Below are 20,124 nucleotides of genomic sequence, written 5' to 3'. Positions count from 1 at the left end.
TAATCCGAACTGGCAACAGTGCTATGATTTGACTGTCGTGTGAGCAGGAGACAAATGACGAACGTAGTGTGTTCCGTAGATGCATACGAGTCAAATCAACGCTGCTGCGGTCCCATATTACGGTGTGTGTGGCGACTAGACATTGTTCAAGTGATTGTTGTGTGAAATACCGCCCTAGTGCAATGTTCGTGCGTGCGTTTATCAAATTCCAAGTGGCACGAGGGCGAAATGCTAGGACGATTCACAGAAGATTAGTAGAAGAATATGGTAAAGCTGCTCTACCGTATCAGACAGTGGCGAGATGGGTTGCTGCATTTCAGGCGGGACGACAGTCAACAGACAAAATGCACGGTGGAGGGCATATGCAAACGGCTACGGACGAAATTCATCTTGCAAGGCTATGGATACTGCTTGACGGTGATCGGCGCTGGACTAGTAGTGAATTGGCGCAGGAGCTGAACATTTCTTCCAGATCAGTGTTCCACATGCTAACACAAGATCTTGGCATGCGGGAAATTGCAGCCAGATGGGTACCCCATGCTCTGACCGAGGTTCGAAAGTGTCATAGGTTGGAATTGTGCGCACGTTACAATGAAGAAGGTGATGACTTCTTGCACTGCATTATTGCAAGTGACGAAACGTGAGGAAGATCCTGCGAGCCTGAATTGAAACGTCAGTCGAGTGAATGGCGTCACCCAGAATCTCCACGACCGAAAAAGCTTAGACAAGAGCCAGCAAGCGTGAAGGTGATGATGATAGTGTCATACGACCACGAAGGCATTATCCTGTCACATCAAGTTCCACCGAGCATTACCGTCAATGCTGCATACTATGCTTCATACCTCAGTCACCATTTGCGACCAGCATTGCGGCGCAAACGTCCACGCCTCCTGGAGTGGACCAATTCTCTTACACGACAATGCTAGATGCCATACAGCCAATCCAGTAGAGACTATTACGACGATGGTGTTAGAAGTACTGGGGCACCCGCCATAGTCCCCGGTTATGAGCCCCTGTGGTTTTGATCTTTTCCCAAAAATGAAAAAATCTCTCAGGGGCATACGTTTCAGAGACATTCCCAGCTTATTCGTGACTTAGGGCGCATTGTCAACACCCTCTCACAAAGTGGAGCTTTAGGTATTCAGCGGTTACCAGACATCTGGTGAAACGTTCAAGAGGTTGGCGGAGACTACATCGAAGGACTGTAAGCTTCTTGAGGTGAGTGATTCACTACATTCCATTTCACAACAATGTTGCCACTTCGAGTTAAATGACCCTTGTATATGCAGATAAGTAGATAGATAGATAATAGAAGAACCATGTAGGAACTCGGAAGTTTGAAAGTGCCTATTTAGTTTTTGTGTACTAGAGTTATCCACAGAGGAGAAATAAGGTTTTCTTTTCTCGTCTTGTATTAATTCTCGAAGGATTCTTGCTCGTCTGTATTTTTAAATTTATGTACATGACTTTTGGAAGTAGCGTTAGTAGAATTTTACATTTAGTATTATGAAATTCAATCTGGTGAAGTAGCAATAATTAAAAAAAAAGCATCCAGATTCCTTAATTAATATTCATATCTAAATGGACGTAAACAGGGCATAACATTAATGGTGTGTTGTAACGCTTATGGTGGTTGAAAAAGCCCAAAACCTACGTTGTGTTCAATACAGTGAGAGGAATACATTACCAGTAGAATATCGTGCTCAGGAAATAGTATGGATGGAGAAACAAATATTTTCTCGGTGGTATTACGAAACGTTTATACCGTCTGTAAGAAAAGAACTGAAGAAAACAACTTAACTGAAAGCTATGCTTCTAATTAACAGTGAGTGCTCCCAATGATCCCACTGACGTGACTTTAAAGTCCGATGGTAAAGAGCGCTCTTTCTCGTGCTCAATGTGATAGCCTTGATTCAGCCTATGGGCAAGGGCATTTTGGAATCAGCAAACGTCATGCACTTTTCGCCACTCTGTTGGATGAATATAAAAACGATTCCACTGAAACTATACTGAAGACGTGGAAAGTAATTAATTAACTTCCTCGATGTTTTCCAAACAGCAGAAACTAACAGACCAAGAAATAATCAAAAGTGTACAGGAAATTAAATATAAAAGTGAAGAAGAAGAGAGTTTAAAGATTTTTCGTAGGTGGGACATGCCACTGAGGGTTTCTTTCTACCACTGTCCCTTGCGACATACCCGACATATTTGCCATTTTCATCACGCTTGCATCACATAACCGAGTGTCAACAGTTTGCCGTGTTTGTAAATGAGAGAGGTTGCTTATTTTACACTATTGTCATCTGTTCAGTTCACTACGCGCTGCCATTCTACTGCTCCTCAGTTAGTATGGAATTTGCCCGGCGCTGAGATCACTGCCTGATCGTTGCCAACCGTGATATCGGACGTGTTTCTACTCCAGACGTTTCCATTGATTTAATAAGTATCTGTATATTTACACCTGAAATTTATAAGAAATTGAAATGATGGCATGGTAAAATAGTGAATTCTTACAAAATGAAAATTGCAGGCGAGGGTAGATGGGTATGGGTAAAGTGAAAGTGGGTAAAGTGTGAGCCCTGAATTCGGTTCCGGGTGAAAGATGGTTCAGATTCACTGTAAACCGTAAGTCTCATCCTATATAGCCTTGCTGCTGACACAGGACATAAATACAAAACTAACAAAGAAAAAGCATACGAAAGCAGTATTACAACTTCATTATAGTTTGTAAATTAGTTATAATACATTACTTTTATTTATTTTATTTATTTCCTTCAAAGCGTACCCGAGTAGGTATTGTGTTTATTAGATTATCTCAGCATAGAATACTTTTTAAACATTGCTTTTGATACATAGGCTGTGAGAGACGGACCCACTGAACGAACGTGAGTTCGACCCATTTGTAATTATCATCGGAACTCCTACCTGAGACAAAGTATATTTTTTCTCCAAACTATTTTTTTGTATCCCTATATTTGTGTAAACTACAAGTTTTTTTTTTTTTTTTTTCGGTTTCGTTTAGGGATGAGAAGATTAAAGAGTTGATGATGGTTTTGGAGCAAAGAAAATATGAAGCCATCCAGTTTACTTTTAAACAAGTGTCAAAATATTTCAGTGAAGTATTTCGGAAGCTTGTGCCTTCTGGCCACGCTCAGCTAGTGATGAGGACGGAAAATGAAGACGGAGCCACCCAGGACGTGAGTAATAACTTGATCCATTTTCTGCCAGCTATTGTATTGGAATAAGGATAAATATGGTTACTGTGAAGGGAGATTACTAATGTTTTAAAGGTTCAGTAGGTATTGTAGAGAAATGTTCAAGATATATAATAGAAATTATGTATGCCCCTTTTGCATGTTGTGGTTAGCATTGAAGAATAGTTCTTTTCATAACATACGAATTTGTATTATTAAAAAATTTGATACTTCTGGGCAATCTTATTTGCAGCGAAAGACTTTTCAGGATACACAGTATAAAGGATATTCGCTTGTTCGGCCTTCACTTCTGCGTAATTTTCAAAATATTCAACAAAGTAAAGAAAAGTATGTCATTTTAAAGTATTGATGAAGTACTACTGAGTAGAACGTAGAGATATTCCTTTTATATTTATATATATATATATATATATATATAGAGAGAGAGAGAGAGAGAGGTAGATAGATAACATAAAATTTCCTTTTATATATACACGTATAATGACAATAGTAATGTAGAATTACCATTACTACAAATTTTCCATGTGACTTCAGTGATCGTATACGTATGGTGCTGTCCGGAGGAGAATTTATAGTTACCTAGTTTACCTATTTCCATTACATATGTGGGGACGGGGAAAATGTCTTTTTTAAAACAGTCAAGGTTAAGTAGCTCGATTACAGATTTCGATAATGATAAACGTTGTAAGATGAAACAAGCAAGAAGACAGAAAAAAATTGAATGTTCTTGTCTTTATAGGAGGTGGAAACTCAGCCTGTGGATCAGTTTACGGGCGTTGGCATTCGAGTTTCTTTCACTGGACGAAATGCTGAAATGCGAGAGATGAATCAGTTATCCGGAGGACAGAAATCTTTAGTGGCTCTTGCGCTGATCTTCGCCATTCAGAAGTGTGACCCTGCACCATTTTATCTTTTTGATGAAATCGATCAGGTAAGTTACTAGTCATTGTCGATATAATTAGTAGAATATGGTTCGAGATCAGACTCTTTCGTAGTCTTATCCTTAATGTGCTCCTTTAGTGTGGATCTTAAGACCCTGCTAGCACCACAATGCTTCATATAAAAGCATGAAAAATGTTTGGATTCCACTTCAATAGGGTATCCCGATATACATAATTTCGTTGTCGCACAACAAACCCAATCAAATTGATTATAGAGTATATTGTTTTTCGTTTCCTGATTTGAAAATTGTGAATAAACTAAAGACTAAAATGGAGTCATTTTTAATTATAGCTTTCAAGATTTTTTCTCTTAACTTACTGGAAATACTGCAAACTACAAATCTAGAAAACCCTCGTTTAAGGAAATAATTGTAGAATTATTCAGGGGATTTTACTTGTCACACTTCGAAATTGCCTTCTAATATTTGAATTGTCCATAACCAATCTGATACATACTTAGGTGCAGGGTGTTTTTATTTTGAAAGTGTCATGGATTCCAATGTGGAGATAAAATACCATTAAATTAATAAATAGAACAAAATAAAGCATTGATGACAATGTAGATTCGTTCAGGATTATGGACAAGTGATTGACTCAGCATATAAGTTAGCCTGCAGTAAATACCCCTGATGGATCCAGATTTGTTAAATCTTAAGAAAAACTGTCAAATAACATATCAACTAGTAGCAGAGAAACACGAAGTGACATACAATTAGTACCATGCAAAAATAGAATCAGTATCTTCCATGTAAGGTAAAAGTACATTATCGTAATTGGGTTTTATACTCTAATGGTAAACTCAGTAAATATATGGCACATAGAAATAGAAAATAGAAGAAAAAGCAAAATAAAACTAATCCTAACAACATAATAAAAATAAATACAAGTGAAACACAAAAATAGGAGGGATCTAATAATTTCCGTCTCTTACTATAAATCACAGACGTTGGAAGTTTCGTACGATTTAGTAAATGTTAAGGGAGGGAGAGAAGATAACTAGTCAAAAGAACGAGAAAAAAAACTATGAGAAACGTTTGGTAAAAGTTAGGACACCTGAAGGATAGGATAGATGGAGGGGGGGAGGGCAACTACTTGAAAGGCATGAGCCAATAAAGAACAGCGCTGCTATCCATGAGATAAAAAGTGAGGATACAGGAAAACCCAAGGGAAAACCCGAAAGCTATGCCATTTGACAACCTGATAGAAAGCCCAGATGCTTCCAATTAGGTGATAAATAGTCACATCAACATTTATACACATTTGAACAACCTGAAGCACATATCAGAGATATTTCACTTGAAATATATTTGAGATAATAAGTAAACGATCGCAGCTAATTTTCAAAAGGAGAATGATAAAGATCAAATGATTAACAGACTAAAGAACAAAAATGACACTGACAAACAGTGCAGTAGGTGGATTGTCTATTCTCATACATAACTAAGCGAAAAAATTAACAAAGTTATTCCACGACGATGTAACTTGTACGCAATGATCTGTGCTGAAAAGGAAAACAATCATTCGTTCGTTGAATTAATCGTATTTGGTTCCTTTACTATTAATGCAGAAGACTTTCCAGATAGTATGCACTGTATGTAGCGATGTTGTTCTAGCTCCCTACCTTCTCACTGGGCACACACTGGAATGGATTGCAGTTTAGTTGGATGGTGACGTCTGCTTCGATCTTAGCCTCACGTTTTGGTATCTTGGTTTGGCTTATTTACTCGAGATACCGCGGACGTGATTTCTTATGGAGATCACTTCTTTGTGATTCATGTGTTGGTCGCTTACGATGCATTACTAGTTAGGAAATAATTACGTACAACATATGATTCTTGAGGACAAGTTAACGGCATGTCATTTCTTCCTGGAAGAGGAGGACCTAATGAGAAAGTTCACAGAGGAATTTATCTATTTGGCAGTATGATTTGAGACCTATTAGTAGTAGTTTCATTGTTAGTCACATGTGTAAAAGAAATTGATTACAACTTAATTTTAATGACCTCTACTTGTTTACATCGTATGATGAAATTGGCTACTAACGAGAATTGTCGTATCTGCTTAAATTTATCTTTGCACTTGTGTTATTCGTATGAGAAATTCTACGAGTAGCAAATATCGATTTTGACATTACACAAATATTTTTTTGATTCTGGCATGATTATAATTCGCTTTACCATAAATTAATCCATTATCGCAAAGAGGACCTTAATCCATTTTGGGTGGTTTTGAGATATTAAAGAAAAACTATTTAGAACTATTCATGACTATATTGAAAACATGCAGTTAATCTATTGACGAAGAGTAACTAAATACTATATTCTTTTCTGCCCTTTCGCGTGTTTATCATCATAGCCACAGCTACAAAGCCATGTTGACTTCAACATTAAAATCGTTTCAGCATTGGAACTGATTTTAAAGTTACAGTATGAGCTGTAACCAAAATGGCCCGTCAACGATGACGAATAGTTAGTTCAAAGTAAAATTGCTAACGCTAATAACTTAAAAAAAAATAACTGGTAGTAGTGGTGCTAGACATATATAAATTGTTCTAAGTATCCTAAAGATTATATCAGACTATTAAAAATGTAAAAGTAAAATTGTTTAAAAATGAACCTTGAAAAAGAGAGAGCTTAACACTCATATACATATCTATCTGGCAGCCATCTTGTTCCTTCATTGTAAGTTACATTTTCATATCTTAGTAACATAATTATAACAATGGTTACAATTTATAATTGTTGTATTCATGTCCTTTTTGTAATCAACTTAATTAAACAACATAAAGTATTAGTAAAGAAATAATATCTATTTAGCACGTACTTACGTAACATGTAAATCAGTGCATCTAAATAAAGGGTAAATTATAATATGCCCATTTTATTATTACAATAATCAAAGAATGTAAGGTAATTTGACGTTCCTGTTGTTACTCATTAATATTCATATATCACAATTGACAGGTAGCAAGTAACATCCTAACGAAAACTACAGTAACCTTTCGTTTCATAGTTTTCGTCTAAAATAGAGCTGTAAATTCTGAAATTTTCATTTTTAGCAGTTTTTGGCACATAAAGAACTAATTACTTATTTTTAATATGGGTCATTATCTTCGCATTGATAGGTTCAGCATTATCTAAAAAGTCTCAATGCACAAGTACAGCAACGGTAATCTGTTTATTATTTGAAAATAGAAAGCTCACTGCTTCCGTCAATAGAGGTTTTTACACGAAAAAAAAAAAAGCCATACATAATATAGAAATGTCATAACGCATTATAATCCGTTACAACGTTCACTTTATGTTATTTTATGTTGATGTGACTTCGCCCAGAAATAGACTACTTACTATTTTTATCTTTTGATTTTTTTTTTTTTTTTTTCATTTTAAATATTAACATACAATAAAGGAAGTTCTAGTACCTTTTGATAACAAACTCATTAATTAACCTATATTGTGCTATAATACTTAACATATTGAAATAAATTCAACTCTCGACGTGTTCTCGCTACGCACGTAAACATAAAGTTATTAAACACAAATAGATACAATTTACATTAAAATATTTAGAGAGCTTTTAAATATAATCCAACTGTGCTTAAGATTACGTAGAATAAATGTTGCAAAGTCAAATCTATTCTAGGATATTATTAGCTGACAGGATTGTCAAATCTGTTTTTGCAAATAGGAAAAACAAACTTTTGTAAATACTTTATTACTTATATTTTTCCTCCCTTTATAGGCTTTGGATGCACAACATAGAAAGGCCGTAGCAGATATGATTCATGAACTTTCGAAAGATGCGCAGTTTATTACTACAACTTTCCGACCCGAATTATTGGAGCATGCAAATAAATTCTATGGAGTCAAGTTCCGTAATAAGGTAAGTATTGTAAACTTCACTTTTGTAACAAGAAGTATATTCGTTTTGCTAGGAGTGTGTGTGTATGTTCCCGTTAGAAAAAAAAAAAAAAAATAACAGACAATCTGCTAGATAACTATATGTATACAGGGTGGCCCAAAAGTAGGTATACAGTACCGTACTGATAACTCATTGCATTTTATATCATTTCTTATTGTTATCCATCAGGTAGACTTAGTTTCTTTATTATTTGTTCTTAATGTGTTTTTACTTACATTTTAAGCTCGGAAGAGCCGAAGCAAATAAACGCATAAACTAGAATGCTATACTTCATCAATCCAGGGGTGTATACCTACTTTTGGGCCACCTTCTATCTATCTATCTATCTATCTATCTATCTATCTATCTATCTATCTATCTATCTATCTATCTATCTATCTATCTATCTATCTATCTATCTATCTATCTATCTATCTATCTATCTATCTATCTATCTATCTATCTATCTATCTATCTATCTATCTATCTATCTATCTATCTATCTATCTATCTATCTATCTATCTATCTATCTATCTATCTATCTATCTATCTATCTATCTATCTATCTATCTATCTATCTATCTATCTATCTATCTATCTATCTATCTATCTATCTATCTATCTATCTATCTATCTATCTATCTATCTATCTATCTATCTATCTATCTATCTATCTATCTATCTATCTATCTATCTATCTATCTATCTATCTATCTATCTATCTATCTATCTATCTATCTATCTATCTATCTATCTATCTATCTATCTATCTATCTATCTATCTATCTATCTATCTATCTATCTATCTATCTATCTATCTATCTATCTATCTATCTATCTATCTATCTATCTATCTATCTATCTATCTATCTATCTATCTATCTATCTATCTATCTATCTATCTATCTATCTATCTATCTATCTATCTATCTATCTATCTATCTATCTATCTATCTATCTATCTATCTATCTATCTATCTATCTATCTATCTATCTATCTATCTATCTATCTATCTATCTTTAGCTGCTAGGGGTCTAAAAAGGACGAAACAATAGATATATACTAAATTTTCTAACTTTGATTTATTTGCTCTTCTCTATACTATATTGACTAAATCTTGATCTGAAGAAATGCGTGAAACAATAAAACTATGAATATGCTATTGCCATCAACACGTTTTGTTCTAATTTAGTTTTCGGAATGTCATGATATTTTTCCTAAAATATCACTATTTTTGCAGAAATGACTTTTGATGTCACCGTTTTACAAAGAAATAAGTATAAAAAGCTTTATCGACCCTATTATCTATTCACAAATAAATATTTTGTTGTTTTTTAAGAAACAAAATGTATATTGTTCATTACAAACCACCAAGGCATCTTTCTGTGAGGCGAAAAAGTCGAAGGACAAAAAAGTTTATATTTTCCAATAAATTTTGTTGAGAGTGGTAAAGGACTGTGAGAAACATCGTTATAGAAAGTTTCGTTAATTAATTTTAATAACTAACATATTTATACATATCTATAATTTTGAGGGGTTTAAACGGGACGAAATGTTTCCAATAATTTGGATTTTTTTAAAATAACATCAATATTTTACATCTTATTGCAATGAATCTGACATAATTCAATCTAAGTAGCATAAGAAACGTTTTCCCGAGATGTGTCAGTAATTAGATAGAAATAACGTTGATTGATATGACGATATTTTTTATGGTCAAGGGGTTTTTTCGGGACGATTTTTGGTTATTTCCAGGTATCCAACTCTCAACAGAATGTGTAAGAAAATGTCGGCAACTGTGAGCGTATTCTTCAAAACGTCTCTTCTCAAGCATTTTTCATTTCATAAACTATTCTGTTTAAACAGTTCACAGAAATTAAGATGGAAAATTGACAAAAACAGTGTCTACCAACATTTCAGATAGAACATCATCTCCATACACAATTGCTTCGGAGAAAGTCGCATCACCGTTCGCTCATAACAAACGCTATTGGGAAGGGGGAAGTATGTAGAGGAGGAGGCCTCCCCACGTGCGCCACGCAGGGCAGCTCAATAGTTGATTGACACCTGAAGTTCCTTTATGGCTGTTTTCTTTCGCTGGTTATAAAGCAGTAAAGCGAACAAGAAAGACTGGTTACAGATTTCAATAACAATTGTATAGGCTGTGCTCTACACAAACATATTTAAAGCTGAGAAAATATGTAGAAGCCCTAGACTAAAAGACACACACCATTTGAAATATTATAATATATAACTACAATATATGTATATAGAATAAGAAATACATGTTACTCAATGATAATTAAATAATCCAATGTAACACCACTCTACAATATATCCCATATTTTCAGGAACACCATCAATAAGACCGTTAAATACTGTTTTATTTATGGTTTAGTGTCTCACTGGTAATTACACTGAAAGGAGAGGTTCCGACTTCATCTGATCGCATGCAGTTTTTTATATGGTTTCTTGCCTTTCACTCCTTACATTGTGTCGTTTATCATTATTATTATTATTATTATTATTATTATTATTATTATTATTATTATTATTATTATTATTATTATTATTACATTATTTGTGAGTTGAGTTGATTTTGAGTTTTACGTCCGTTTCAGCAACTAAGCTGTATGAGAAGTGGACGTACTGATTAACGTAGAATCCGAAACACATGAGCTCCTACTGGGAATCGAACCCAGGTATCCCACGCAGAGATGGAGTGGGTCAGTGGGTCAAGTGTGTCAAGTTTTCTGAGTGGGTCAGTGGGTCGTGGGTCAACAGCATGTGACCCACTGTGACCAACCACCCACCGTGACCCACTGCGACCCACCACCCACCATGACCCACTGTGACCCAACACCCACCATGACCCACTGTGACCCAACACCCACCATGACCCACTGTGACCCAACACCCACCATGACCCACTGCGACCCACCACCCACCGTGACCCACTGCGACCCACCGACTCAGTATGATCTACCGACCCTCTCTGCTCACTGCATTGTAGACAGTATCTTCTGAAGACTGGTAAATTTGTCTACATTTTACTTTCAAGACCTTCATTTCCCTTCCTTTTCCACTTGTTTCTGTCTACTTACCTGAGGTGAGTATATCTAACCAAGTGAAAAACGAACTTCAGGCACTTTTGAATATTGATATTTTTAATTGCAATAATAGCAATAGGACTTCTACTACTACTTGGCTTTCGAGACCTGTGAGTTTTTAGAGCTAACTACTGGAAAAAATACATTTTTGAATCACTGTAATATATAAAAAATTGCATGTAACTATGTGTGCCTGATCATCACGGTCAAATTGCAAAGTCAAATGAAATTACTTTTGGTATATAGTTCGGCCTTAATCCAAATTGGGATGTTATATTGCTTTTATTATAATGCATAATATCCTAAGGAGGTAGTGAGGATCCAAATTTTTGCGAAAAAAAATGAGTATCTCGCAAGCCGTTAAACTTACGGAGCTGAAATTCAGTGTATTAACTCTTTATTGAAAATAAACAGAATGTGTCCTAGCAATTTTAAAATTCTCCTTTATGTGGGGGAGGGGCACTTTTCTATATATGGAAAATTGGTAGTGAGTTGGTTTGTAAAAATTAGGGATTGGCACGAGCGAGTTCGAGCGATTTTTCTTTGAAACTCGACTCGACTCGAAACAGACATGTTTGAACTGAACTCGAGAAGTCGGCTCGAAAAATTTCCTCCAACTCGACTTGAATTTGGTTCGAGTTTCAAGTCGAGCCAAAACGAGCCAAATCGAGCCTAATAGTGTGTGTAGTTCAAGTACTCTCTTCAAGTATTATACATACACAATACAATTATTATCAATGACACTTCTTCTTCTTCTTCTTCTTCTTCTTCTTCTTATTATTATTATTATTATTATTATTATTATTATTATTATTATTATTATTATTATTATTATTATTATTATTATTATTATTATAAGGACCGCCGTTGCTCATTGGTAGAATGGGGTCCCGGGTTCCATCTCTGCTCCCGCCAAGTGAACCTTGTGGTGGACGAACACCGTCTGCATGGGTTTTCTCGGGGCCCGCCCATTTCCTCCCACTTTCATCATTCCACCATTTCACTCATTTCTCATCATCACCATCTCCTTTAGCCTAGCCGACATAAGGCTGGAACGTAAAACTAGAAACAGACATCTTAATGTATTCGAATATGTTAGACATCTCGCAGATGCAGTGGTAAGGAGCTTGGCTCATCCATCCTCATCTCAACACTTTTTGAGGCTGACGAACTTGGCTGCACTTTTTGTACCTCTGGTGTTTTTGTTCATATTAATTCTACAGAAGAGTCCATTCCCTTTTCTAAAATTGTTTGACTTTTCGTTTTTTCTTTCTTCTTTCTTTTTTGCAATATATTATTACCTTGTTTTGAGCTCGAACGACTGCCCCCCCCCCGCCCAATATTCAACTTGGATCCGCCTCTAGTTACACAATTAAGAAATTATCCACAGAAAGATTCATTAAAAATTTTTTGTTGTTTATTACAAGCGCTTGCATGCGTGGAATAAAACGAAATTTCTATTTTACGTAGATACCAATGTAAAGCTAATTGATAACTGGAAAGCAAAGTTGTTAATGTTTAATTTAGTCGGCAATGTTCAAGTGAGATCAGCAAAGTTAAATAGTACCGGTTGACCATGCGTACTCATTACATGGTATCGGCATTTCGGTATCCACCCAGCGTCGTGAGGACAATTGGGGAACTACTTGAAAGAAAGTATTGAACTCGGTGACTTCAACTTTCGGCTATTCAAGATTCGTCTAATAACCTCAGGCAATGAAATTTGCAGATGTTAACTCAAGAAAAAGTGTAAGCGAATCTTGAATTCAAGATTGCCTAATGTGAAATTATGTTGGTAGTACTGACAAGAAATGACAAAATTTAAGAAATTTGTAGTTTCTAAATTAAAAAAAAAAAAAAAATAATAAAAAGTATGATACACATCAAAACAGTATAAGCGCAATTACGCTATATGACTAGATATTATATGTTTGACACCAAGATATGAAAATATTACGTGAAGTTACAAGATGCATTACAGAAAATATAAAATGAAATCACAAATTTGACGAGAGTTTGCATAATTCATAAAATAAAATTAAACAAAGCACCAAAGATCAGTATAAGCACAATTACGGTATAGATAGTATACACTTGACATCGAGCATCACCATTAAAAGTGTAAATTTTTACTTAAGTGCAAACTGTTTTAGTGCAGTATGTACATTGGCGGATCCACGGGGAGGGCGGAGCGGGCGACTGCCCCCTCCAAAGAGTTTTTTGAACTTTCAGCATTTATTATTGGGAAATTCTAATATGGTCTTTTCCCGACCGATCCAATCTTGTGACAAGCCTAGCAGAGTCTAATCAAAATGTGTGGTACTTAATTGTACTTAATACAGATATATTTGAATTGTGAATACTTCTCTCCCTAGTTCTTTTGGACGGTCATCGTAAGCTCCAAAGGAGCGTGAATATGATTCATTGGACGTTGGACGAACAACTGTAGGAAGGGGGTAAGACGACTCACTCTTTGAAATAACAATGTGTTATTGTGTCCTAGAAAAAGGATATGAAATGGATTTCGGAATTCCGGATTATAACCTCAATTACCTTTGCGACCTTGAATAAAGAGAAATATAGAATCTACAGCGCTTCTTACCGAATAGCTCTCTGAATCTGCAAGGAAAATTTTCTGTTGGTTGATTGATTAATATGTACACTCATGTCCAAAATTATTGTCGCATATCTATAAATATGTTGTTGTAGGAATATGATTTGATAACGAATTCGCCCGGTATTTCTTATAATGTTAGTATGTGTATAATCGGCGAAGACATGTATGTGGCAAATTTCATGTCAAAAGAGCAGTAAATAAGAACAATAAAACGAAAATAAAACTTTCTTGTTCATTTAGCAACATTTTGTTTTACTCATTCTAATTTTCGTATTTATAATTCTTTTCCTGTGAAATTTACCACAAATATACATTTCCCGATTATACCCATAGTATCAGTATTAAAAGTATCCTGCAAAGTTATTATCAAATTATATTCTTACAAGAAGACAGTTATAGATATGCGACAATCATTTTAGACATGAGTGTACTTACGTCGTTTGTCAAAATCGATGCTTTACAGAACGAGAACTAGAGTTTAAATTTGGATCTGAACTACCGTAGTGCGTTCCATGCTCGCTCACCGGGAATCAAACCACAGGACCTCATGCATCAAAGATCAAAAGTACGTTCGCTAGCTACTAGACCAATAAAGAGACCCGTGACTTTTGGGGTTCAACATGGAAACATTAGGAAGGACCAGGCATTCATTGTGACTTCTAATGGCATTTCATCTTTTATTGAGAAATAACACAAGCTGTTATTGTAATTCATATATAAAAGACGAAATCCTGAGCGAAAAACTTCGCACAGGCCAAACCGCTTAAGCTAGAAACTTTAAATTCGGAAACTAGGTAAGATTTGTTACGTAGGGTATCACTAAGGAAGAATTTTTTGGAAATTCGAAGAAAGGAAGGGATAATTGGGTGGAAATTATTTTAATAAGATGGCCATCTCTTCGAATCAGTTAAGACGAGAGACTTGAAATTTGGCATTTGAATTTCTCATTTAAAATAATTTGACACGCTTTTCAACGTTTTTTGATATTTTAGTAAAACGGAGAAAAGAGATGGAAAAAAAAGGGGCGGAATTGCAAACATTATAATAAGATATCAATATCTAAGAATCGTTAAAGGTTAGAAACATGGAATTTAGTATATGGACTTTTCAGTTAAAATAATTCAATACTTGTTCCAGCGTATTTGATATTTTACTTAGAAGGAAGAAAAGGGGTGGATTATATTATTATTATTATTATTATTATTATTATTATTATTATTATTATTATTATTATTATTATTATTATTATTATTATTATTATTATAACATGCCCATATCTCGGGATCCCTTGCGATTAGAAACATGAAAGTTAGTAGTTTGATTTTTCTATCTGAGCGAGAAGGAAAAGAGATGGGGGTGGTTCATTAAAGTACCTTACGAGATGTTTGAATTTCGTGACAGAGTTTTAGCTCAATCCAATTCTATATGAAAGACAGAAGGAGGAACGCGAAATATTGTGCCCCAGTAGCACGTAAGAGCATTTGCTATATTGTGCAAGGCCGTATGCCGAGCAAATTGGGGATCTGGAACGAAGCCCTACCTAGACTAAGGCTAGCATAATATAATTTTATTGTTGTTGTAAGCATAGCTATAATTATACTATGTTTCGTGGACCGCACACAAATATAGAGATTTTGTATTATTCTTTATACACATAACTTTTGTTATCTATTTTTGCGTAGCTCGAGCCTCCAGTGTTTCTTCCAGGCATGTTTTTTGGGGGCACTGCACCCCGGACCTCGGACAGTGCCCCCCGGACGAGACCAAAATTATACGTGTATAATATAATAATAAATAAAATAGTACCAGCAGTGCCCCCCGGAATACTACGTGTGCCCGCCCGGAACACTTTTTCTGAAAGAACGGCAGGTTCTAACTGTTGTCCCGCAACTGTTATTCAAAATATAAATGATTAGAGCAAATTGTACACTCTTTCGTTAAAATTAATATTATCGTCAATACAGTATTTTCTTTTGTGCAAATACCGGTACTGTCAACGACAGTGCATCTGATATGTTGCGGTGATTGTGTGTGAAGTGAGTCATGACACCGCCACGCCTCCGAAACGGAAGTACGTATTTAATTTAAATGTACAGAAAGAATGTACTTCCATTTAAAAAAAAAAAAAAAGTTACAAATTCGGGTCCTAAAGTGGAATCAGGTTTACCCCCGCTCCGCTTCAGTCCCGGATTCATATGCGTCCCATTCTTGCAAATTAAAATTCTGATCACATTGAAGCTACACTCATCTTCCAGGAAGCGGACCACCCCTCCCAAACGATCCTTCTAGATCCGCTAGTGAGTATGCAGGGGTCTGAACCGAAAAGAAAAAAGAATAGTAACAATAAAACTTATGGGACAGCTTCTTCCCATCAAATATAGGCATATCCTAAAAGTGACCAGATTTCACTTAAGCTTCACCCAATATGGCTGCCATATCTCATGTGATCGCCGCAGTCTATAGAATATCCATGTTTCCTTGATTTCTTACCTTTCGTTTATACGATTATGAAACTTATAACAAAATATTTTGTAAACAAATTTCTTCTCGTTTGATATAAAGTACAATCTCTGTAGGTTAGGTAGATATAAAGTTACAAATGAAGGAGAGGGTTGTGTCGTTTAATCTTGTCTGTTTTTTTTTCAAGCGTATTTTTCTGATTTTTCATAAAGAAGGCAGATTTCATCAATCAGTCAAAATGTTTAAATACATGAAAATACAGGAGGAAACATGGATGATGTGATGATATTTTTACATGAATTTTCAGGAAGTAACATGGCTTTGTCTCTGTTGCAAAAAGGGAAGAAAACCTTTGAAACTACTCAAGAGATAGACAGTTAATTGTAATAGGTTGTGAGTATATTCAATAATTCTACCACAAAACCCGAAGAACTAGTAAAAGTGGGATAACGTTTCCAATTATACTTTTATGCATCCCATGGGGTGACGCACTGGCTTTCTGTCGATATTTCACATACAGAAGACTTATTTCACACCAGTCACTTACCTCTCAGTTTTACTCTTAAGAGCAAGTGTGAGCAGACGGCACGTATAGAAAGTGTACCATAAGGAGCTAACTTTGCTGGAGCAACATATTCAAGTAATTAATATGGGGGAGCAACATATTCAAGTATTGGGGATCGGAAAAGAAAATGGAGAACGCTAACTAGTTCGTTGTTTGGACATAGCAGCACCATTTATTTATTTATTTTTTTTTTTTTTTTAAGCTCGAGTATTGCAAATGTAAAACTCTCACGTACTTTGGCCTATTGTTTATGTTCGAGATTGTTTCACTCAGACATGCAGTGGCGTAACTAAGGGCTTGGGGGCCACCCAGCAGACAACGTGGAATGGGGCCTCTTCTCTACGTCCTACATCACGATTTGGGGCCCCGTGATGGCTTTGCCTCCCCCCCCCGCAATGCGGGGTCTGCGGGGCCTTTATTTACACCCAACCGTATCGTTTATGTCCCAACAGTGTACCGTGCCAGGGATGGACTTTTTTTTTTTTTTGTCTTTTATGTACCATAAATTATTTCTATCGCTTATAAAAAACTGAACTTTGCTTAAATAACGTTTTCTCTATAGATTATTTTGCTAAATAAGATTACAGAAACTTCCGTATAATTACCTATTGTTCTCAAATGCATCATATTTTGTATATGTCAAGTGTAATTCTAGCATGTTCACATATTTTTTTCTCTAATTTTTTTACTTATATAAATATTATTTGTATAAACAAACAAAGAAATCAGAAAAATACGCTTGACAGAAACACAGGTATAACATTAAGCGATACAAGCCTACTCCTTCATTTCTAGATTTATATCTACCTGACCTACAGAGATGAATATACGAAACGAAACTAAATTTTATACACAAAAATATTTTGTTACAAGTACCAAGACCGTATAATTGAACCTAAGCTAAGAAATCAAGGACACCATTATTTTTCTATACACAGTGTCGGCCAAATTGAATATGGCAGCCACATTGAATGTAGCTCAAGAGGAATGTTCGGGGACTTTCAGGATATTACTATACTTGATAAAAGGAAACTATCCTGCAAGTTTCGTTAGGCTACCAATTTGCGCTGGGTTTGTCAAAATTTTCCGCTACATACTGGACTATTTAATAAGAAATACTTTCAAGAAAAAATGATAACTATTAATAAGGTGCAGGACTACCAACGTATGCTAGCTAAACGAAGTGCTTTAAAAATCAACTTTCGCCTAGTAAGAAAATTAACTGTGTCATCGCTTTGATTGACGTTTGCATAGCTAGGAGGTATTAGGCGAAACTTGAAGCCCGGTGAACTCCCGTCTAGTAATCCAGCATTAACGGCGAGGGGAGCGATGTGCTGACCACACATCACTCCAAAGGCATAAGTGCCGTAAACCAGCTTTTAAGCCATGGTCCGGTAAAGGCTGTTACGCCAGTGTTTTTTTTTTAAGTTTAATTCAGTGATGGTAGGTAGTATTCTGAGATTTATTATTTTTCTTTTTCTATTTTGCATAATTATGTTTTTTTTCTCGTTATTACATAGATATAAAACATTCTAGCAGTTTCGATTTGCTCGACTACAAACACGGAAATGTACGATAATTTGGAACTATTCATACTGTTAGGTGGGAAAAAAAAAAAGGTTGTATACCTATATAATACATCACAGTCTTATGAGCTTGTATAAGAAACAGAAAGTGAAATCTGAACTAGGAGAGATATCTGAGTTTGAATCTCGTGTTTGGTGACACAACCCGAGACCATAGATAATAAAAGATGATTGTTGGATTTGAGTTTGGTGTCCCGTTCTACACCAAGGCTATATGAGACGCGGACCTACAGCTTAATGTGTAACTATAATATTATGGAGAATAAGCGTATCGTAAGGTTGCAATAACCTCGGGTTATAAAGTGTCAATTAAAGTTGGTGTTGTGAAAGGTAATTAAGGATTTCATCCATTTGAAACAAATATTGTATTAGTAAAATATCTATTTGTTAAGATAATGAACGTGATTTTCTTTGTTTAACATGGCAGTCAAAGAAGAATTAATGGATAATACATACGAAATTGTAAAATTTAAATTTCCTATCGTTTAAATACATTCTTGCTATTATCGACGGCATTATCTGGTAGAAATGTTGAATAACCCTGATTCAGCAGGAAGAAAATAAGCTATAGTATTGAAGTTGATTGATTAGAGTTTCACTATATAACAAATATTGAGGTTATATGAGACAAGATATATGTTGTTTAAAGTGAAATGTGGATCACTATTCGAGTTTTATCCAAGGCTTGATATACGTACTAATGATTGAATCCGCAAACACGCATACGAAGCACGAGCATTGCAACTTAGCTACGAATGGACACGCCATTCAATAATTCTAATTCAAGAATGAAGGCTAAAAATAAGAAAGATGAAACGACAGTTTGTAAGATGATACTACTTTCACATTTTTTATTTCACACTACTTATTCCGAGACGAAATCGAGACTTGACATTCTAGATCGAGACAAGCGTACAGTGTGTTTATCGAGACGAGATCAGGATCGAGGCCATTATTTGTCAAACGAGACAAGACCCACACTGTGGTCTCGTCTCTATACCACCCTAACCCGAACTCCTCTAAATTGGACGATTCTCTAAAAGAAGTTGAAAGAATTATAGGCTCAACAACCATTTGTAACATAGTTTAGAAAATTTTCATCATTTTTTGATAATGAACTTTATACCAATTTACCAAAATTATTAGGGAACTATTCACACAGGTCCTGAGAATAATCAAGAAATCACCACTGGAACTGTTCACATAGGCGGTGACAAATATAACTATGTGTAAAATTTTGGATTGGCTGATGCCGTGAATGATAAGAAACAGTAGCATGTTTTGTGAAGTTTCTTTCTATGTGCCAAACAAAAGGAATGACCAGCGGAAACAATGAAAGCAGAAATTTTATCTGCTTTAAATTCACTCGCTCATTTCAAACATGGGAGAGTGCGACATGTGAGCGATGAAAAAAAAAAAAGAAAAAAGAAAAGAAAATATGAACGAAAAAAGACAACTGACATAATTTACTTGGAATATTGATCATAAAAGAAAGTTTAAAACAAAGAAAACATTTTACTGGATGGTAGAATAATTATTTCGTTCTGATCAGTAACCTTAACAAAAAAAAAGAGGTGTGTAAAATTAAGCATGTCTGCATGAACTCGTTTCAATCCCTGTACTCGTTTCAAAATTAACGTGACATTTCTAGACATTTTCTAGGTTCTATCTTCGCACTTTGCCCTCACTTATCTCCCACCCTGTATACGGTCTGCCACTAAACACTCT

General features: G+C 35.2%; 1 protein-coding gene across 1 annotated transcript in view; it reads left to right on the top strand.

The window, feature by feature from the left end:
• Window positions 1–20,124, top strand: part of SMC3 (structural maintenance of chromosomes 3) — a 152,963-nt gene that overhangs the window by 91,250 nt on the left and 41,589 nt on the right. Inside the window, exons 23-25 of the mRNA XM_081763303.1 lie at window positions 3,023–3,197; window positions 3,955–4,146; window positions 7,898–8,038. Coding sequence (XP_081619429.1) covers window positions 3,023–3,197; window positions 3,955–4,146; window positions 7,898–8,038 — 508 coding nt within the window. The remainder of the gene's footprint in view (window positions 1–3,022; window positions 3,198–3,954; window positions 4,147–7,897; window positions 8,039–20,124) is intronic.

Source organism: Thermobia domestica, chromosome 1 (assembly GCF_964235325.1).
Source record: "Thermobia domestica chromosome 1, izTheDome1.hap1.1, whole genome shotgun sequence".
NCBI classification, from domain to species: domain Eukaryota; kingdom Metazoa; phylum Arthropoda; class Insecta; order Zygentoma; family Lepismatidae; genus Thermobia; species Thermobia domestica.
This window is presented reverse-complemented; position numbering and strand designations above follow the sequence as displayed.